The sequence below is a fragment of the Patagioenas fasciata genome, chromosome 1 (genome assembly GCF_037038585.1).
Source record: "Patagioenas fasciata isolate bPatFas1 chromosome 1, bPatFas1.hap1, whole genome shotgun sequence".
NCBI classification, from domain to species: domain Eukaryota; kingdom Metazoa; phylum Chordata; class Aves; order Columbiformes; family Columbidae; genus Patagioenas; species Patagioenas fasciata.
This window is the reverse complement of record NC_092520.1, coordinates 149230926-149253801: the sequence shown is the minus strand read 5'-3', so window position 1 is coordinate 149253801 and position 22876 is coordinate 149230926. Positions and strand designations below refer to the sequence as shown.

At 43.2% G+C, this 22876-nt stretch overlaps 1 protein-coding gene across 3 annotated transcripts in view; it reads right to left on the bottom strand.

The window, feature by feature from the left end:
* The window catches only part of TMTC1 (transmembrane O-mannosyltransferase targeting cadherins 1), a 150009-nt gene that overhangs the window by 9658 nt on the left and 117475 nt on the right, over positions 1–22876 (bottom strand). For all 3 annotated transcript variants that reach the window (XM_065841836.2, XM_065841827.2, XM_071817312.1), the window contains exons 12-14: positions 15526–15669; positions 8121–8229; positions 2818–2920 (exon numbers count right to left, since the gene is read on the bottom strand). In XM_065841836.2, the coding sequence (XP_065697908.2) occupies positions 2818–2920; positions 8121–8229; positions 15526–15669 (356 nt within the window). The remainder of the gene's footprint in view (positions 1–2817; positions 2921–8120; positions 8230–15525; positions 15670–22876) is intronic.

The window sequence follows — 22876 nt, the reverse complement described above, 5'->3', positions numbered from 1 at the left end:
GGAAAATTGCTGTAGAAACTAAGATTTAGGTTCCAATATTCAGAGACAATCCTCAGAAACAGATTTTCTAGGGGCGGGTTTTCACGAGTCGAGGGTACAGCCACCAGAAGAAGACTCCTGACCGAAAGCACCCTCTGATCATACAGCAGGGGGATGCAACCTCGTGCTAAGGACAGAGCCGACCCCACAGAGGAGACTGGGACATGTCTCCCACCTCCTGGGACACCATCCTTCCACCCTGGCCCACTAGAGAGACAGGCAATGAACACACAGAGAACAAGCCACCCAGTATTCCTCACAACCCTACCTGAGCTGAAAATAGTTTCAGCTCTTTACAAACTGAGACCATTGCCTCCACCTCTGTGGTGTTGTCCCTGCTCAGTCTCTGCATTTTGCTCCACAGGACCTGGCAGAGCGGCCAGTCGCCAGCTCATTCCCACCTTGGGGCAATTAAATCCCAGACCAGAGGTGTCCAGGTGCCTCTTTTGGAGCACGTAGACACCGTCTCTGTGTTGCAGAGGAGCCATTGGGTGGCACTGCTCCGCTGTGTGAAAATGTCTACCCGTGCAAGGCCCCGCAGTCCATGACATCACCCAGCACCACAACAAAATACACCTCCGTGCAAAAAGAAAGGTGCCAGACCAGTATCCTCGAAAGTATATTTGTCTTTATCTAAATAATGGCTTTCCTCAAGAAGGAGCTTGCAGTGCTTTCCTCAGGCTGGGCCTGCCAACTACCTACTAAATAAATTAATAGGCACAACGTAAAGTTCCAGCATTTCAGCAATGTGAAGATCATATTTTTAATAGCAGTGCTCGTTCAACCGGTTTTCACACTCTAGACCAGATAATCTCCTGATGAAAACTGATACTCATGGAGCTTTGTCCACCAACAAAGCTTCTGAGCAGTGGCATTTTTTAAGCCAATGTATTTAATCCCATTTCTAACTGGAAAGCGGAACTTGAAAACAGCCTGTGCGTGTTGGGGCACAATCTGCTGCTGTGGGAATTTTACTTTCATAGCTTCTCAGATCTTACTTGGGTTTTCCTGAGACTATCCATGCAACATAAAAGTAACATTGACACTTATCTGCGTTTCCTTTACAGAAGAGAGGAGGGATATCTGTAGTGAGATTTAGAAGCACTTAAGACTCATTAAGAGGCCAACAACATATCTTTCAGGGTAGGACTCTTTTAAAACGTCCAGATGTTTTTGAAAATCACATCTACAAAGCAACCCGGAAAGCAGCTGGACACGCACCTCAGTCCCTAAGGCAGGCAGTGCCTCCCCTGCTCCACACACAGGGGAAATGAGCATCGTTCAGGGAGACACATTGAGTGTCCATGACCACTGCAGAGCTGTCTAGAGTTATGGCTCCCCAGAGCTGACACTTGCTTGAGGCTTGTAGAACAAAATCCTGGAAGTTAATTGGCATGGTGCTTCACAGCAGCTCCCTGTGCCTGCTGGGGAAGAGCACAGCCTGTGATGGGCTCACTACCAGTCGCTTCCTTCACGCCTTGTCATGTCTCCAGGAGGGTTATTTACACATCATGCCTTAAGTATCAAAAGTCAGTGTTGTTGGTTTTTTTTCCTGTTGTTTGTGTGTAGGGAAGTGTAGGAGTAAACCAGGAAAAGTTAGTTTGACTTTGTCAGAACACACAAGTGCAAAAAATAGAAAGTGCACTGCACTGTGTTTAAACCACAATTTTTGGCAGGAATAGGGCAGTTTATCTTGGTTGGGAAGCAAAGATGAATTCAATGTCAGAGTTAAATTACTGAGGAATTTTTATTATTTGCAAGCTTGAAGTTGGCCAGGGCACAAATTCAGAACCTTGACCTCTGTCGCTAACGCCACGATGCTTTTTTTGATAACGAATACTCATTTTGGCTTTGTATTTATTTTACACAGATACTACAGAAAAGCGATGGCTGAGCATCAGCTGAGAGGTACAACAGTCAGCTGCAGACTGACAAATACCATTGTCATTTCTTCCCAAGCACCACCAGAACTGGGCACAGTGTGAAAGGGGCAGAATGGGTAGCAACCACGTGAAGCCTACAATATTCCACCATCGAGTTTCAGCTCTGTTCTGGAGGGACTGCAGTGAGATAGTAGTTCGGTTTCCTCTAGTTGTTTGTCAAACTTAGTCTTGCTTATAAAGCTGTCACTAGTAGGTGGCAACTACAGTGGCATTTGTTGGTGCTGTTGTTATGTGGATGCCAGGAAGTGCTTGAGTCCAGGGAAGTTGGCTGGGAACCAGACCAGAAAAGAAAGGCTTTGGATGTCATAATGGAGCTCCTGAGAAATCAGTTCATCCCACAGCTACCTTAGATTTTGTTTCCACAGGTGACTATGGTTTAAAAGCCACGTTTGTTTTATAGTGGTGGCACTCAACCTCTACAGTCAAAGAGCTGCTTTGTCACCAAGTAGAGCTGCAAGTGCCCCAAAGACCAACCATAACGATCCACTTGTGTGCCTGGGATTTGGTTTGATGTCGCCACGCTTTCCTGCAGAAAGGGCAGTATTGTCCGGGTGCTGCCCAGCTCAAATGGACGAGGACAACTGCCTGTGCAAAGATGGTGAGAAACACTGAAGGAAACAGCCAGGTTGAATGCCACTGCTGCACAGTGCCTGCATTGATTACAAATTTCAGTACACTGTGCCATCTCAGCAGTGCAGGGATATTTATTTCCGAGCTACAGTGGAGACACATCTATTGCTTTGGAAGCTTCTGACACCCTTTTAGATGTGTACTGTGGAATAAAACAAATCAAAGCAAATAAGGCAGAGAAGGAAAACCCCTCCCCCTCACTTACCGGTATCAACCAAGAAAACACCGAAGTTGTTATGCAGATCGGAGCTCTCTGGACAATTTTCTATGCCAGCCTTATAGACCTCCTCTGCTTCCTTCAGCCGTTCCTTAAAAGAGAAGGAGATTTCTTAGTGGTGGCAGAAAGTGTGTCAGTACCATTTGCCACATATCTGCATTTTGTGACAACTCCCTCGCTGCACAGGGAGCTCGGGGAACAAGCCCACCTCTACGAGGCTAAAATTTTACCCCACGGCATGGATGTGATAAAGGTGCTGTCTGGTATCCCAGAGCAATTCAGACAGCTTTCCCCCATATGTTTGCAATTGGAGCTACCTATGAAACAAAAATAACAGCTGGAAAAGGTGGCTCCTGTGCAATGCCAGTGAGACGCAGCTGGGAACGCACCCAGCTGGGAAACACACAGTGACGGGGGTCGTCTTGGCTCTGTTGAGAAATGTCTGTCATCTGGGAGTTGACAAATTTTAATTTATCTGTTTAATGAGCATGTCGCTGGCTATCTTTCCCCCTCTGGTCTGGAGCTCTGCTGTTTGTTCCCTAAGCAGTGGGGAAAATACAAGGAACAAAAGCTTGGCGAGTGTGCTGGCTGGGGAATGAGGAGCTCATGCAAAGGGATGAGGGGAGCTGGAGGTGGATGGGGGAAATGAGAGAGCGGGGAAAATCTGACAGAGTCACATTAAAACCAGGCATTGTAAATGCCTGGATGTAGCTCACTGGGATGGATGGGATGTGCCACCATGCTGATTCGCAGATGTGCTGAACCCTTACATTTTGCATAGATTTCAAGGTTTGTTGGTACCGAGCATTTCTGAAAAATACAGATCTTTACTTCAGGAACACTCTGCCTACAGAAAGTGCCCCACTGGCTGGGCTCTGCTAGCTTGAGCTATGGACAGCCAGCTCCTGAAACAAAAATAAGGTATCTTGTTTGAATCAAAGAGCAATTTAAAAAGGTTTCCGTGTCCCTCCAGCCAGCCAGTGCATGCTCCCTGCCTGCATGCTCCCTAGCATGGATTATCATGGTCTTCCTCCCCTCCTAACCTCAGAGCTTTGCTGTTGGGTGTATTTAGGGAAAGGGCTGCACACAGCAGACAAGCTGAGGGGTGCAGAGGGGTGTCAGGCAAGCCCCCAGCACCAAAGATGCTTTTTCCAAGTCTCGCCCTTCTGTGGAGAGATGCAGCCCCACGGCAACAAACCCCATGGCCTTCCGAGGATGCTGCCAAGCGGAAGCCACTAAGGCTGATCTCCTGCTCCGGAGCTGAATCCATGTTGAAATGAGAGGCAGGTCCATTCCCAGCTATGGACTCTCCTTAAATCCTGCAAATCCCAGAGCCTGGGGAGCTTTCTCTAGATTTAAAGGGTGAACCTGACAGCAGCTTTTGCTCTGCAGCTGCTCAAATGTGTAGACTTCTTTCTCACCTCCTATTTCAGGACTGGAGAGCTGGAATTAATTGCATTGGAAGAGGATGACTTGATGAAAGCACACGGTTTGCCATGGTTAAGTGCCTTCACATTTACATGAGAAAGGTCAGCCAGCAGAAAAGATAGTATGTGATAAAACACAGAAACACACTTTTAAAAAGTGCTTAAGTTTCAATATTTTGGATATATTTATGTGAATTTGACATCCCTATCCCGTGGGGTCAGGAAAAATGTCACAGTCCACTAAAATGAAGAGCAATTTTTTGAGAAAGTATCTGTGTCAACAATAAATTAACAAGTATATTTTCAAATATTTCTGTATTAGTTTCTTTTCCTTTGATTTTAATTTTCAGCAGAGGAATGTGGCTTTGTGTACAAATGGGGCTTTATGTCAGCTTTCTTCATTTTATTTACTGATCATAAACCTGATCTTTAAAGGAGAGAAGGACTGTGTTAAACTGGATTAGCAGTGTCCCCTGTCAAAACATTCACATTCACTGATATTGAGCACTTTTAGCACTTTTATCATGGCTGCATTGCTTTTTTGGCACCTAATACCCTGATGCTGCATGCCTCAGGCTCAGCACAGTCTGGGATGGTTTCTCTAACAAAGTGTTCGCTTTAAGCACAGTCAGAAATAGGGAAGGATGGGCTCAGCTTTTTGTGCCAGAGGTTTCTCCCTCACAGCCTCTCCTCTTCTTGGGAGAAATGCTGTAAGTTCATCAAGGCTCGAGTCTCATTAACACTTAATAATGCCACTCCCAGGCCTTCGTGAAACATTAATCAAGCTCACAAAATTGAGGAGATTGGCTTGAAAAATGTATGAGATTTTTATGATATTAAAAAAATTATGCATGTGAGGATCTCTCAGTTGAACTCCAGGGCTTTTAAGTCTGTTTTTTTATGGCTCAGTTTTTCAGTGTGGTTATGCCTGAGTAGGCTCTCCTCTGCAGCTAAGTGGGTTAAAAAGTTTCCTTTTCTTAGTGTGGGCTGATATTATTACACACACACACAAAATCACTTAAAGCCAGGAACCAGGACCTGAAAAGAGGCATCAAGTAGCACAAGATGGCTTATGAAACTGCAAGAGCTGGAAAAAAGATGTTGTTCAAATACATCAGAGTAAATCCTGGGGAAGCAGTGCTACAGGAGTGGGCAACATCAAACAAAAATGCCTGATTTCCCACATTAGCACCACTGCAGTGAGCATGGAAAACAATGATACATTGCGACTGAGTTATGACATCAAGTTACGATATCAAGAGCGTTAAGAAGGGCAAGCATTAATAAAAGGCACAAGCAAGTCAAACTGTTTTATACAACGTGAGGATTTTTTTTTTCCACGTCAACTCTGGCTTCAGAGTCAACTATCACCGAGAGAAATGGAGTTGCAGGCTAATTCCCCAGTGCATGAGAGGTTCCTCTCGGCAGCAATTTTTACAGTCACAGAGTCACAGAATGTTAGGGATTGGAAGGGAGGGAAGGACCCATAAGCCACGCTTCGGATTCATTGTCTTTAAGACTGGGGGGAACACGCTGTGCGGGACCCACCAAGGCAATCCCGGTGCTAATTCACTGAGCTGCGCCCACCCATATCCCCCCTTCTTAGCCTCAGTGGAAAGCTGTAAGAGCAGCAGCTTGTCATGGGCACGGTCACTTCACGCAAGTTGTTTCAATCTGCCACTTATGGCACTTCAGCCCCTTTCTATCACATAACAGCAAGAGAGAACCAGTTCGTGCTCCCTTCCCCAAAGCTCCACAGCGATGCCATCCGTGCAGCCCACTGCATGCTGCCTGGCATCGCAGACACCCCTGCAGCTGTGAGACAGACTATAGGCCAGAAGCAGACAGAAAAACGGGTTCGAAACTTCTAACCATTTTGGACACTGTTGCTTGGACAAAGCGGAAAACCCCAAACTGAAAAATGGGGTCCTGTCACCAGCCTTTGGGCTGAAGATGCCAAAAACTTCTGCCCGTACCCCTCCAGGAAGCACACAGCATTAGGGTGCGATTCTGCAGCCCATAGCCATGGGCACCAGCACCTATTTGTAGGACAACCCCTACTGCGGTCACTAAGACGGGGGTGCGAGGCAGAAGCTGCACAACCAGGTAGCCGTCCGCTGTGGCTGGACATGAGAAGGTGTTAAAAGCCACCAGGAAATGGCTATTTTCTGAGGAAATTGTACTATCTTTTTTCCCTACCGCTTCCTCAAGTCACAAGAGGATGAACAACCTGTAAGTAAAAGTAGATAAATTACTGCTGGACTTACTAATGGCATTTGCTTTGGGCAGAAGGCCTCGGGAGTCTGTAATGGCTTTATTGCTCTGTTGACCTTACAATCAATGGTTCTAATTAATAATTTCAATGAATATTAAAACCAGGTATTTCTGCAGAGGACTCATTTCCTGTACTTGCAGGAGACTCTTCCTTCACAGGCTTATTCAAAACACAGTTCCCATTCAATAAAGTGGTTCTTTCAATTCATACACTACATTTCTAGATCCCTGCAGCTGATACTGATAATATTAAAATGTTTGAAAGCCACTTGAAATAAAATTGCACATCTTCCAGTAACCCATATATATCATAGGTTAATTTTGCAGAGTGCCTACATCATTACAGAAGTCTAAACCAGAAAAAGACCTTCACTTATAGTTTTGGTGAAATGTATCCCCTTCCAAGGAGAAGATTTCGCTAGCCAGATTAATGGGAAACCATGAAAGATGATACTTCTTTGCTTTGTCTGTATTTGCATTTGGCAACCTTTTAAGAAACCTTTAGCACTCTGTGCTATGGAACAGTTAGATTTGAAACCTGGGGAGATAAAAATCAGTTTTCAAAAGGTTTGCGGAGGTGTGCTGGAGCTGTGCTGTTATAAGGACCTCATTACCCACCCCCATGCCCCCAGAATGGGGCCACTGGTTTTGGCCACAGTCCATGGGAGCAATGCCCAAAGCACAGTATCCCTCAACTGCTGCTACAGGCACAGAGAAAAGCGGGGCTTGGTTGTCTTGACATGGGCACCCGCGATCCCTGGCTGCGTCTTCTGAACTCAAGCATTTTGTGCCTCAATTTCCCTTTTCCTCTGCACGGACAATATTTCACCTCACAGGGACTTTGTAGAAATAAATTACCTAACTACAGAGAGTAGAGAGAACCCCAAGTAATGAGCACAGGGAACAAGCTGGAGAGGAAATGAGTAATCCTGCCTTCAGAGTGCAGCCTGGGCCGTGCGCAGTAAATAACGCCTGGGGGCACATATTGAACAATGAGGTTAAATAAAATAGCGAACAGCTGCTCATTAAGAGCAACATGAAGCTGGCAAGCCTTCACACCCTGTGTATGTGATCATCTACCACGGTAATTAAAGACCATAACCTGATGTGTGCATGCGAGGAGCAGAATTCAGGCTGCGGAGGCCACCTTGTTTCAGACATTTCCTAGCTTTGGAGTGATTTATTACAAAATCTCAAGGTTATCTACGTAGGCGTGTGTGTATGAGAGGGAAGTGCTCGCCTATTCTACTGTCACAACATTCCAAGTGCGATGGATTAAGACCTCGCCATAGACGCGGGGAGCTGCAAGAGAGGGTTATTTACTCACAGCTTCAACAGTGATTTAATTCAGAGCCACGCCATGTGGGTGTAATTACTCACTGTGAACGAGTTGCTTCCTATCCTGGAAAACTCATCTCTAAAGCAGCCCGAGAGCTGTCTGCAGACAGCCAAAGATCCAACACTTGCTGTCACTGCACACATGCGAGGCGAGGGTGCTCCTCAGCCCCGTGATGCGCGGGATGTGTCGCGGATGCTGGAGCAGTGCATGCACCCTGCAGAAGGCACAGGAGCTCAGGCCGTGCCCATTACCTGTTCGGCCAGCAGCGAGGCCAGGCTTGAGTAAGCATCTGTGAACTCTGGGCCGTACTTAATGGAGTCCCGCAGCAAGATTGCGGCTTCCTCCTTCTTCCCTTGGGACCTGCAGTACAGGGAAGGAGGGAGAAAAAAGAAAGATAAGTTCCTGTAAGCACATATTTAGGTCATCCCACTGATTTAACTGCTTTAAAGACACGTGAAAGTCCTCAGCTTGACCTTTTCAACAAAAGACTAAATGATTCACTCGTGCCTCCTCTCCATGGTGTGTGTACCCAGCATCTCCTCAGCCCATCACTGTTTCCATACGTTATTCCCAGGAGCTGGGAGGACACTGGCTTTAATGAATCCACCATTTGGTCTGCTACAAAATACCCCCAAAATAGGGCATTCCTCAGCCCTGCACACTGAAGAACAAAAGTATTGTATTTTGGCTACAAGGCAATCAGTACAGGGCACATGCTCTGACTGTTGAGTCACAATCACTAGGTTTTTGTAAACTTCTCCAATCATACTCTACATCTCCTCTCAGTATTTCTCTTTACGGCAAATACATCACATTCTGCCTCATTTGTCCTGTCAGGAGTTAAAGATACATGAAGGACAAGATAGCAAAAGTGTCCCCAGGTACGAAGTACTGCACAAGACCCCCCAACGATGTCCTTGGGAAGTTGTGTGGCCTATGGGCATGATGCTGTTGGGGTAACACCAGGTTTGCAGTCAGCTTCTGGAGGTCTGGCCCCAGTCATGTCACTGAGGCACTGATTGACCTGTGAACAGGACACTTACTCTCACTTCGGTAAGTTGTAGACACCAAAACATTTGCATTTTCCTAAAAAAAACCCACCTCAAAGTCTTTGCATGTTCCTAGACAACGAGTGCTGTTATATATCTACTTATGACTTACTTAAATTAACACTTTGAAATTCATATATTGCTAAGTTAAGTCTGCCTAGGATGTCTAAATAATTCCTTAGCAAGTCGATCATTAGGCTAGAGCAGTCTGTTCTACAAATCCTAAGGATTATGAACAAAGGTAGTTGAGAGATGTCTATGCTGATGAGCTAGACTTTTTTTCCAGCATTGTTCTGTGTTTACTGCCTTGGAAAAAGAAAAGGTTTCCTGAACAAAAATCTAAGCATGTTTATTTATTTGAGCTACAATTTCTCTAGTATCACACTGTATTTCTTTCCTTAGAAAAATGAGACGGTTTCCTGAACAAACATCTAAGGATGCTTAGCTGGGCTGGAACAACATTCTCCTTATGTTGGGTGTACAAAGAATATGAATAGCAGTGCTTACAAAAAGAAACAAAGGGCTCTGGGACACAGAAAACATGGGAACACCTTGCCACTTTGGCTTTAGATTTCATCTGAGTGACATGGTCAAGTAACCAGATCTTGTTTATAAGGTGCAAATTTCAGCTGATAATATATGTGGCTTTGCAGATATTTTCCCTTTCTAGTTGTGTAACTGGAAGAATATTTTGCCTGTGCATTAAGCTAAGTAAAACCAGTTGTGCTAGTCTTTTTCTTCTTCCAGTGGTGTTCCATATAAATTACACGAATGAAGCAAAACCAAATAAAGAACCACTTTTCTCCTACACTAATTAAAGACTAGCTAGCTTGTCAATTTATAAAACTTTTGGATCACTTGGCTGGAGTTTCATGACACATTTTTATAAATCAAAACCAGATGACTGCTTTATAAAGGTATTGATGTTTGGCAAAAAAATGTAGGAAATGCCAGCTACAGAAATAAAAGGATTAAGTGATCCACTCAGCAGTAGTAAAAGCTCCCATTAACCACAAGCATGCACTCTGAACATGGGGCAGCCCTCTTGATTACTCTTTTTTTTTTCAAAATGGCTTTTTTTTTCTTTTGATCCAAGAACAATGTTTGTCTCCTGAAAGTGGGGGCAGAGAGGGAAAGATTATGGCATCTTTTTATAGGACAGACTGAATTACATTCAAAAAAGCAGATCCAGTAGTTTCTCAGAGGGCTCAGGCCTGCAAGATACCAAGCGCGAGGCCAAGCACTTAAACGCGTACTTAACTTTTATGTATGCAAGTTGAAAATTAATTACCAGCTGAAGTGCTTTTCTGGATCAAGGCCAACGCGTTGCGAGATTGAGGCCGTTGCTTATATAAATCTCCTGCAATTTGGGAGAGCGCAGAGCATTGGAAGAACAGTCCAATACACTAATTTACCGTAAACTGGGCATCTAGAGCAGGAAAAGTTAGGTAATGTGTACCTTCGCTACGACAGAGAGAGGAACAACTTCAACTGACACGTGGAGTCTATGATCACTTAATCCAATTTTTCCCAAAATTCTGTTGCCTTGCAATGCCCTCTCCTGACTCCCTCTTGAGCTCCCAGCCTCCCTCTACAACCAGCGTGCTCGAGCCGAGTGGAGGAACAGCTCTTTCCACCAGAAGCATCCCTTCCATATTTTTGCAAGTGCCCCACAGTTGGAGAAGCATCAGCCAAAACCACCCTGCAGAAGTCTGGCGTTGCACGGGGCTGTGTGTGGGCTGTTAGCGCTGAAGCAAATTTCATTTGCAACAGAAAGAGCAACCTAGGAATTAAGGCTCTAGAGGACTTTTTAACTTTCAAGATTTGCTTTGTTTTGTGAAGTTAGTTTGGCTGCATTATAACCAGAAACACACAACTCAACAAGGGCTCTGCAACTGTTCTGAACATCTCATGTTGGTTTCACACCACAATCCAAAGGGAGCTTGCAGTGTCTAAGACTGCCTGTCTGAAAGGAAGCCTCTAAGCCTGTTTGGTTCCCTGGTTTAAAAGGGATTCAGATAATTTAGATGCACACCTTTGCCATTCATCTATACCAAAGTGGGGGAGCAGGCAACACACTGCAAGGCAGGGCTGCTTTTCAGAGGGACCAAGTCTGATGAGAACCTCAGAAAGTTCAACAAAAGCAAAAGTAAGTCCTGCGCCCGGAATGGAATAACCCTGTGCATGAACACAGGTTAGGGAATGACTGGCATCCTGGTGGACAACAAGTTGACCGTGGGTCAGTAACGTACCCTGCGTGGCAAAGGCAGCCAACAGTGGGTCCAGGGAAGCAATTCTTCCCCTTTACATGGTACTTGTGAGACCACATCTGGAGCAATGTCTGCCAGAGTTGGGCTCCCCACCACAAGAAAGTCACAGACTTCCCAAAGGAAGCCCAACAGAGGGCCACCAAAGGCCAGGGCAAGAGCACCCGTTGCACTGAGGAGAGGCTGAGTGAGCTGTGCCTGTGCAGCCTACAGAAGGTTCAGGGGTGACTTCAGTGCCGCCTGCAACTACCTGGTCAGAGGACACAGAGAAGCCAGAGCCAAACTCTTCTCAGAGGTGCACGATGACAGCACAAGAAGCAACAGATCCAAGTAGGAACATGGGAAATTCTGATTAGATATAAGGAGAAATATTTTTCACCACGAGGGTGGTCAAACAGTGGAACAAGCTGCATGGAGAGACTGTGGCATCTCTGTGCTTGGAGGTGTTCAAGATTCAGCTGGACACAACCCAGAGCAATCTGATCCAATTAAGACTTGCTCTGAGCAGCGGGCTTGAACAAATGATCTCCAGAGGTCTGTTCCAACCTACGTTATGTTTTTAATCTACTGTAAATTTGACACTTGCAGAGGTAGGATTTTTTGTTGTTGCTTTGTTTTGGTTTGGTTGGTTGGTTTTTTGTTTGTTTGTTTGTGCTTTGTTTTGTGTGGGTTTTTGTTGTTGTTTTGTTTTTTGTTTTAATAAACAGGCTACAATATGTACGTGATACTGACAGATAACTACAGCCCTTCATGCAGTGCAGGATATCCTAACCAGAGACCATCCAGAAAGCCAGATGCAGTATCACAGAGCATTATCACTCACTTTGCATCTTTGAATGGAAGGGAGGAATGTTTCAGTCTCTGAAAGATCTTAAATCTCAATACACGTAATAGCTATCTGATGTTTTCCAGCATCTTCAAGCAGTTATACAAGCCCGTGTCAGCACATTCACATACACAACATATCCAGAAGCCTGTACTGGAGAGGGCAGACAGTTCTTCTTCCTCTGAATATATAAGTTTGCTAAACTTGAACTAAATCACAGGAACAAATGCACAGAACACCTTGTGTGTTATTCTACATTCAGAAGAGAATCAGTCCTTCAAATAAACTCAATATTTTACTGGGTATTGTTTCTAGGCATTTCATTTTCCCCTTGAAAATGCAGCCATAACACTCACAAAGCACGTAAGAGTTTTGAGGCTTTTCTTCATAAGAAATACTGTACTGAATGTTGGGAATGCTTCACATACGGACAGATACAGTAATGCAAATAAGTTGTCTCCCATCCTTCCTCCAACAGAAAGCTGAGACAAATATTTACTTCAAATGTTCATGATATTTTATTTCTTGTCTCTTTACAGAATATCTCACAGGCTATAGATTTGTGAGGTATTCTGAATGATATTTACCTTAGTTTTTCAAGCTGTATCTCGACAAAACTGAATCTATATAGAGGAGGTAAATATTGATATAATGGGAAACTTCAAAACAAAACACAAGAAAGTAGCATCAGGCTGCTCTGTGTCACTGATCACAGAAGTGGAGAAAGATTTCTTGCTTTTAGGTAGGCCATCTTTTGGGTCTATTTTAACTAAGAAATCTGTTGGCATTGTTTAATTATCTACTCTCCAATATTTATATTAGGCAAGAAAATGATGACATACAACTTTATTTTAGGAGATGTAAACAAAACCAAAGGCTTATTCAGCCATTACCCTGCAATGCTTCCTGAGTACATTCATCTTCTGGCACATAGCTGTCTTTGTTATGTGCAAACAGAAAATGGAAACATCCTTTTATATCTAGGACTTCTGCAGAAAAAAAGAACTTTAAAATTCTGCCATGTAGTCCTCAAAACAGATTTTTACTCAAGCTTGAATCACAAGCAATGGATGCTTAAATAGAGAGCTTATTTACATGGAATAATGAGAGGCAGATTCCCACATGGAAATAGCAAACCCATCCCTCCAAAATCTTGGAGTTCCCCTTTCTCAGCACTCCAGAGGAGGTGAAATCTAATATCCACCATCAGATTTGCACACTACGAGCAGGGATGGGTATAACGAACTTGGCAGAATTCAACCAGGAATTCCCCATGCCAGACAGCTTTGTTATGTGTCTCAGTACAAGAAGTGCTGTTACCGAACGTGCCTCAAATGTTGCTGATTTGGATTTTCCTGATCTGCACCATGCACTGAAGCCTCTGCAAAGAGGACAGAAAATGCTTTTATGGCTTGACCATCTATTCTCTCTCTGCCATATGTTTAAAAATCAAAACACTCTTCATGATGTCTCATAGCACAGCCAGAAAATAATATCTGCCTGTAATATTCTGCAGATTTTCATTTATTACCTAGATTATACTAGTATTTAGTGTCTGCAGAAAACTGGTTGCCCTATATACATACGCATGAAAGGATAATTTGGAGAGCTAGGTAGAAAATACAAATAAAGACAAAGTTGTAGGAAGGGGGAGCTTGAAATCTCTGCCTCATTCCCATGTGGTCATCCTACAAAACACCTTACCACCAGCATGGCTGATGATCTCTTCTATGCTGACGGATGATCCAGGAAAGATCCTGGCAAAGGGGTTTGGGCTGTGTTTTAGGGGAGATATTAATATAGGATCTGCCTGCACAGAATCTCCTTTATGTACATGCTAGTCCTTCCACCATGAACTCTACCTAATTTAGGATTTTTTAAAGCTGAATAGGGAGATGAGCCCACTCAGTTTCCATTATAATTAATACTATTGGTGTGTTCAGATGTACTAGGTTGTTTGGAAAGCCTAAAAAAAAAGTCTAGAAAATATGAGCAAATGGCTCTGGGAAAAGGGTCGGTGGAACCTGAGTGCTTTATTTTAATTAGATTAGCACAACCATCACACACTTTTAACATACTGCAATTATGGCATCACAGAAGGATGCAGAGCACATACAGTTCAACAAAACACGCAATATCTTAACTATCACATTAGGAAAAACATGACATATTGCACAGAAAACAAACAGCAGTTCTAAGAGATTTTCCCACATGCCTCCTTTGTGCTTCGCCAGTGCAACAAATCCAGTTTATATGCATCTGTTGGGTCATAAGAGCCCATCAACGGGCCAGATTTAAGCGTTATTGACATGGGATGTCCTGATGCTGCTTCTGGCTTACATCCTTTTGTATTAATATTTTATATTTTTAAAAAATCACAGAGAATAATAACTAAGGCAAACATGATGGATTAAAAGGACAATATGTATATTTAAACAGCATTGCCACCTAAGATTAATTTCAATCAACCGAATTCGATGAATAATACAAAGACCTTCCATTTCTCTTGCAATAAGACTGTCTTTACCATTTTCCTTTCTTTCTAGTATTTTCAGTAAAGCACTCATCTACTTTTTATTTAGGAATTATTCAGCTGCAATATTCTTACCCAAATCCATCAAGTTTACTTGTAATATTATTCTGATAACTTTGCTTTTACTGATGTAGTTTATGCAGTTCTGTCAGCAAATAACACACTATCCTCACAAAAACAAGGGGGTTTTTGCTGGTGTGAAATAGTAATGCATGAGTAGAGATATACATATTTTTAATTGCACCCCAAGTGGATCTTATCATACTTGCAAAGCTTCTTGTGTAGATTTAAGTCCAGCATTTAGATATGGTTAGTCAAATTAATTCACATGATTATGATCGTCTGCTGTTCTCCTTGCTCAAGGCTGACACCCTAAATAACAATGAGTGAAATTATGAGCTGATTAACTTGTTCTCTTGCTCAGCAGAGTAACCGTACAGGGATGTAAAGCCAGCTTTCCCCTCAATTGCAGACCCACCCCCTTTGCAACAGGATGAACCTTCTGCTGGTCTCAGCACCTCAGGGTTCACTGCTTATGCCTAAACTAGGCATCAACTTTCCACACAGCTGATGAGGAGAAGTGGGAACGTGCAGAGGGGGATTTGTTGGATGTGTGTTATTTATTAGATCTGCATCACATGCCTGTCTTGGAACAACATGGAATGCTCCACTGGAAAGGCTTACACTGCTTCATTGAGATGGGAGTCTCAGGTGACTAGTTGGGTTCAGGCACCTCATTTTTTGCTTCCTGACTGGGAACAAGTGAATTGCTTCCAGCTGAAGCACAACTCTAAACAGCACCTGAAGTGATGTGGTGGACAGTATAAGGATATTCAAACTAAGCCTCACCTTTGTGCTGGAAGTCTTGACCACCAATAGGAAATAATGCCATTCCTTCACCACTTGGCAGCAAAAACTACTTTGCTGATATGTGTAGAGAGAATGTGAATTTCCTTGGTGCCAGTTCCACATTCAACTTACTTGAGCAGGTTGCCGAGATTGAAGAGAGCTCTGTTGTGGTGAGGGTTTAACTGAAGGGCCCGTCTGTAGTAGTCCTTTGCCTCCACCACATCTTTGGTCAACGTCCCCAGGTTGTTGAGAGCACTTGCGTGACGAGGGTAGAGCCTAGGAAAAATAAAATATCAAGTTACAGACACTCATTAATTGACAAATAATGCTGAGGTTACTAATGCTGCCACCACTGCTGTTTAGCACTTGGTAAAGCAAAGGATGCTGGCTAGGAAACACTGTTCTCTCTTCATTTGTTGCCCATCCTTGTGGGATCCTGAGGAACCTTTTCAACTCCCAAAGAAACTGCAAATCAGATCTTCTCCTACAGTTCCTGCATGCCTCCGGGCAAAAGGGAACACTGAACAGCTTTGAAAGCCTATTTTACCCTTCAAGCAAAAGGCAAAGTGACTAAAGCAGTTTGAATGTCTTTATTCAAAATGTTTTTAAACAAGCAAGAACTGTTTTGTCAAAAATATGTTTCCAATGGAAGTATGTTTTGACATGTACAGAAGCCAATACAACACTGTTCAAATTGATCTGGTTTTTGTTGTTGTTGTTTGTGTTTGTTTTGTTTTTTTAAATCAGTTTTCTACAATAAAAGTGATAATAAAGTGCAAAAGGAAACTTGAAATCAGCTGTTGAACCATGTTTTCAGGATCAAGCAAAATGAAAAAAATATCTGGAAACAGACTGCTTAACACTATTAATTTCCTAAGCTTCAAGTTGTATTTTTTCACCACTTGGTTCAGTTCTCCTTTTAACTGATCTGTTGACCTTTACATCTACCTGTTTCAGTTATAACACTACATATTGGGCACTGTGCATCTCCATTAAAATTTGCCATGAATTAAGAAGCACATTGTGGTCCAATTCTCAGACAAAATTGTACACCTACATCAATATTTTTGTTTGTATGTCTTACACCAGAAAACTCCAGAGGTGAAAGTGATCCAGGGCAAGATTAACACCCAGGACCCTTTGTGTCATAGATGGGTGAAAACTAAGGTTTCATTACGATAAAGAAATAAAGCTGTGGCAGCAGCCCATGGGGTTCCCAGGCAAGCTGGGAGACCAGCTGTGTGTCTGTCTGCTGCTCTGGTATGAGATGGTGCACAGGCGCTTGCCCACTGAACAATTCCTGATGATTATTTCATTCATGATACAGAGGAAGAAGCAGGTTAAAGATGGTCAAGGCTTCGGTTTGAGAAGATCTAGTTGCAAATCCTGCTGCCAGTACAGATTTTCTATTTTGGACCAGGACCAGTCATCTGACATTTCTTTCCCTTAGGTCCCTGTTCATGGGAAAGTGATGTGGATAATGATGTTAAAAGCAGTTGGCTATGATAGCCCAGGGTACAGCATGAGGAGGGGCATTTAAAGGAAGAAGAAGGGATTAAGATTCTATAATACAGTCTAACTCTAAAGTCTGCAACTGGTTTTAATATAAGACCTTCCATGGTGTTTTTGTTTCTTTGTTTGTTTTTGTGTGTGGTTGCTTTTTTCTTTTTTTTTTTCCCTGGAGTTTTTCATTATGTCAGTTCAGCCCTGGGATTTTCTGTGCTGAAGTACCATGAATAATTTAGCATTTTATACACTGCTGCAACATTTGTATCATTCACATTTTCGCTCCACTGCACATAAGTGATTCTGGCAGCATCTTCCGTGGGGGAGAACCTGGGGAGATGAACACAGTGTGAAGCATGAGGGAACTCCAGGAAAAGTGGACATGCACTGATAACAAAACCAGGATGTTTCCTACAACTAAGCAAGAGAAAAGCCCCAAAATCCTTTTTCCACCTGACACCAAGCTTAGTTGACGATGATTGCAAAGCCACATAGTCCAGGAGACAGCAGTCAAGGATGCAAATACTTTTTTAAAAAACTTTGCCTGTTATACTGACAAATGTAGTGACCACCACTCAGTAACTAACGACTGTGGACTCTGTCAACATCCCTCAGGTACAGATAAGCATCCCGTCTCTCAGAGGTAACCACTTCTGCTGCAAGCTCTCAGGTGCAGTTCACATGTCTCAAATGTCCGCATTGCCCCGTGTCTGTTTGCCCACACTACCTGCACTCCCTGCTCAAATGATTTTTGAAGAATTCCCTAATTGATCTTGTCACAGAGGAGCAAAGAGTATGAAATCTGAAGCTGGGCTGCAGATGGCACAGAAACAGCATCACTTTCCATCACTGAAGCTACTCAGTGAGTCTGCACATCTTGGGATGCGAGAGGCTGCCTGTGCTTGGAGAAGCATCAGCTAAAGCCAAGAGAGTCATAAGGGTATAGTGCTGAGTCTTGACCTTGGCCCTAAAATCCACTGTCTATCAAGGCTAAGCCTTCCCAGCTGAAGCAGGCTGGGAGAAATGCTTCCCACAGCAACAGCAGGGGAACAACAGGAAGGACTGGCTTGCTTGCTCTTCAGCACTTGGGATGCAACTCTATGGGATACCTTGACCAGGACCTTGAGCGAAGAACATTCTATCTATCCTAGGGAAAATGGCTGAGGACTTATCTTTTTTTCCCATTTCTTCTATGGGACTTTGACATAGTTTTGGACCAAAAAAAGGTTTAGGAGTTATACTTTTGAGGCCTTTCTTTCCAGCTGGCTATGATAAAAGCCATGTACTACTTCTGTCAGTACTCACACATAAAAACAGCTCTAATATCTGACATGAAGTCGCTTGAGTTATGAGTGGGCAGAAGTATTTCAGGCAGTTCTTGGGAAAGTCAGAAACAGATTACCATTTTACAGCCCAAAACCTGATGATTTTGCTTTCAAACTTTCAGAAATTAATTCTATTCTTGGCCTCCAGTGCTCCCATGACATTTCAGGCCCAGGAGATTTGCTTGCACCAATTTTGAGAGGAATGAAAACTCAAGATTAAAAAAGAGAACTGATTTCACCTTTAAACTGCACAGTTCTGACCAGCAGTTCCATAAATACACTTCTAAGCTCAGCACTAAAACCTCTTGACAGCAAATCACAGGATGCAAGCACATCTCCCATAGATTCTGGGCTCTATTTCTTGTGTTTTACATTTATTCATTACATCTCATTGCCCTTTCCAAGAAATGTAAGTGAAAAAAGAACCTTAAGCTTAAACCCGCTTAGCATCCATCCCAAAGAACTTCTGACATTTGCAATTTTACACATCCAAGTAAATGTTAAGAGATAAGGCAGTGTTGTTGGGGCTTTGCCATTAGGGTTCAGATCTTTATTCTTTTATTTGGAGTATTACTTCATTACAGTGGTAGAGCAAGATGCCACTCAATTCAGATCAGCCCAGAGAATAACCAAGCCCTAAGAAAGCATCACTTCTAATAAAGTAACCAGAGCCAGAGCCCATGATCATTCACACTGTTATACTATTAACATGATCCCTAACTGTTTAACACCAGCCTCAGATAGTTCCCAGGAGTGGTCCAGGGGTGAGCCCAGACCAGGGTCTGGTCCCAAAAGCCAGCTTGGGCTCAGCCACTGTGTCTCAGAAGACACAAGCACTATCTGAATGCTTGCAGGTCAATTTACGCCAGTTGGCCTCAGGGCTAGAGAAAGGGGACCAGGCCATTTCTTATTCATTAATATGGATGATGACTAAAGGACTAATGGCCTTACTCACACTGGCCTCTCTTCATGCACACCCACTGCTGTTAATAACAGCTTCCTGAGGATAAAACCAGAGCAGAAAAAACTCTTGTGGCTGGATTTACAGGGTATCATGAAATTTGACCACAGGTGACTAATTAAAGCAACATTTACTCAAAACTCTCAAAATGTTTCTGCAAAACTTGCAGATACACCACTTGTAAACTGGTTTGCTTTTTGCTGTGTGTGACATTTTAATAAATGATGGCACATATACTTTTTTCTTTTTCCATTTTCATGGTATCAAGAGGTTTGTGTCATCTTCAAGACTTTTGGAATAGGTCCAAATGATTCCCAATGTCCACCTTGCTTACTTTGACCATAAGCTCTCTGATGTAAAGGTTGTCTCTTCCTCACATGTATTCATTTCTTGGAAGGGTCAGAAACCCATTACCAGGACAAAGAGCTCTCCAGTTAACCTCAAGTCTCTTCATGCCACAAAATGAAAATACTCAGAACCAGGTCTTATTTTATAAATAGCCAAGACACTCTGAGGCTCAAGGAATCAGTTGTTAGAACATATATACCTTGTTTTGCAGCTTCTCTGAAGAAACAAAGCTTTCTATCTGGACACACATGGAGCTGTATTTTCCTTGCCACCACCATTGATAATGGTAGCAGTCTGCAGGCAATATCCTTCTTGCTATGCATCTGATTAGGTAGAAATTCCTCTAGGCTTCACCTAATCAAATGCAAGTGCTGCATTATTTATGAAAGAAAGCTGAATTTCATTAAACTTATTCTACAAGAAGCAGTTTATGTAAAAAAATCAGTTTTGTTCTTTCAGATATCAGAATAATTTTCTTTAAAAACCTACATTCACAGTTAATTCTAATAGAAGCCTTGAAATGGCAAAATTACTTTAAAAACAAAAAAAGGAAAACAACCCATAAAAGTATATTTTAAATCAGACCGGCATTTCATTTCTGAAGAGAAGACAAGTGGGATGTTTCCTTGTTGCAGAATGAATAATTCAAATGATTCCTCCAGTGCTGTATCTGCAATTGTCAGAATAAATTTAAGCAGCTTTCCCTTTAACTATTACAGGTATACACTGCACAAGAACTCCTGTTAGTAATTATTTTCACTTCTTTTAGGCTAGCAAAATTCCTTCTAATACCACTGAACAAAAGCCTTATTGACTTGCACAGTCAACAGATTTTCAGTTTCACAAGAAGATACCAGGCATAAAGCATATACAGTCATCAAAATGCTGATGACCATTTATTTTGCTTTTTAATTTAATGCTTCTATCACCTGAAACATTAAAAGAAAAAAAAGAAAAGGAGGAGTTTTGTTTGGCAACATTTCTGAAATGCAAGACAAATCTAGAAAAAAAAAAGAGAAAGGGAGAGAATTTGTTGTCATGGCTACAACCTATAATCCACCAAGAATTTTAATTCTTTTAATTCAGATCGAGAGAGATCACTTAAACAACTGGCAAGCTCAGTTTGCAGCCCTGCCTTTAAACAGCCCCAGGGCTGGCGCCAGAGGTGCTCAAGGGGCAAAAGGCATTAGCGTGACAACTCCCCACTCGCTCTTAAGAGCCTTATGCGGTTTTTGCACAGCCATGGCTGTGTAGGGGCAGGGAGCAAAAGGGTACAGGGCCAGACTAACGTGCAGTTAGCCAAAGAAACTACCAGGGACAGCATGGAAAAGGCTGCAATGCTGGCTTTCAGGCGTCTGGGCAGCCTCCTGCAGCCACCGCATGATACGCAGTCCAGAGCCACCTCTCGGAGGTGGGACAGCCCTGAGATGTCACACACTGGAGTGACTCTCCCCGCCAAGTACAGGTGATAAACCTGTCAATAGTGCATTCCCAGTGACTTATAACATGAGACCTTAAAGCCATTATAAAAGCTGTAAGCAACACTGGCCATCATTAACCTAACAGCCATGCCATGGAAGCAGTAGTAGAAAGAAAAAAACGGTGAGCATCATATTGCACAACATTCAAAGGAGCTCCAAGCATCTTTATTTCTGCTAAAGAGAAAAATGAGCAACTGATTCAGCTGGGGAGATCCAGCATGTCTGTTTTTCATTAATGCATCTTCTGATTAGAGAATGCGTTTAACCTCAGCACTCGCAGGAAATGCTCCACCTTTGAAGCAGCTGTCATTAATTACCACTGCTGCACCGCTGTGAGAAAACAGGTTGTATTACCTCTCTGGTGGTAGGAGGAGAAGAGGGGCTAAAGAGCCCTGGGACAGACAGACAGACATATATCCTTGTCACCAGTCCTCTATACCACGAGATGCTGCCCTGCTATCCGCTCTTGGCTCTCCTGGTGCCTGTGTGACCCTCCGCAATGCTCAGCATCCCCAAGGCTCCCTGCAGCCCAGTTAAGCGTACAGTCAGGTCTTAATTACCGAAGCCCAATTACTTGCTGGCAGCATGGCAACTTGTTTTCAAGGCATGTTTTGCCCCATTCCAACACATACCGTATTATTTTATTGGCATAATTTTGCCAACAAAAGTAAGAATGTAATGTGAATAATGTTTCATCTGTGCCAAATTTTTATACTGCCCATTTTATATTTACTCCAGTATACTACTTCAAGTCAATTCTTCAATTTTAATATTACATCACGTTCATTTTCATGTATTTACATAAGTTCTCAATAAAGCTCTATGTCAGGTTGAATTAAAACTGGACTTGATGTAATTTCAAGACCAGTCATCCTGTGGGGAATGATCCTGCACTGGCAACAACTTGGGCTATGGCCTCACGATAGCGTGGCACCTTGTTCTGAGAGCTGCTTTACATGATGTGGAGACGTGTCGGTCACAGAGCCAGATCCTATGTCTTTCTCAAAAACACCTTCAATTTGCAGCATTTGAATTCCTTTCATAGAGGGAAAGATGATCCTGCAATATTAAGCAGCAGCAGCTGGTTTTCTCTTGAGGAGTTTTAGTAGTCACATCAATATTTCCTCAAAGGCAACGCCCTTCAGCTTGGCAGAGGGTTTGTGGCAGGCTAGGATTTTTTGGTTTTTTGTTTTTTTGTTTTTTTAATGGAAATCCAGTGGAAAGTCAGGCAAGTGAGAGATCTAACACTTTTAGGTTCCTTTGAAAGCCTCAGGCATAATCTTCTTCAGGGAAAGCATGACAAAGCAGCCAGGTCTTGCATCATGCTCATTTCCACGTGCTCAGCTATGAGGTGGCCTGGCTCAGGGCTTGATGCAATGTAGGAACAAGGCAGGGAGCGACCCCACCCCAGCATGGTGCCAGAGGCTCTCAGGGCATCTCTGAGTGGTTCTCTGGGTTCCATTAGGGTCCTTGCTGGTGTTACATGGACCAGCTCAGATCCTGATGGAGGTCCCGCTGCAGAAATCAGAGGAGAAGGTGCCTGATTACCAGTGCCTACAGCTAACTTCAGACACCCACCCAAGGTGTCCTCCCTCTGCTGCTGAAGGGCAGGGGGGTCCCCACAGATCCTCTGGGTACCCTAACCCACCTCAAATATCTTCTACCTTCTAATGGGCAGAAGTCATTCGCATTTCGGCAACAAGCACCTACAACGCAAACACTGAGAAACAGTGCTCATCTCAGCCAGTTTCCCACGTGGCAATAATAAAATTTCTCTTCCCCGTACTGTCACCTCTCTGTTCACAAGTCCTCTGCAGTGATGACAACATCCCAGTGACAGTCAGTGGCCAGCACAGCAGGAT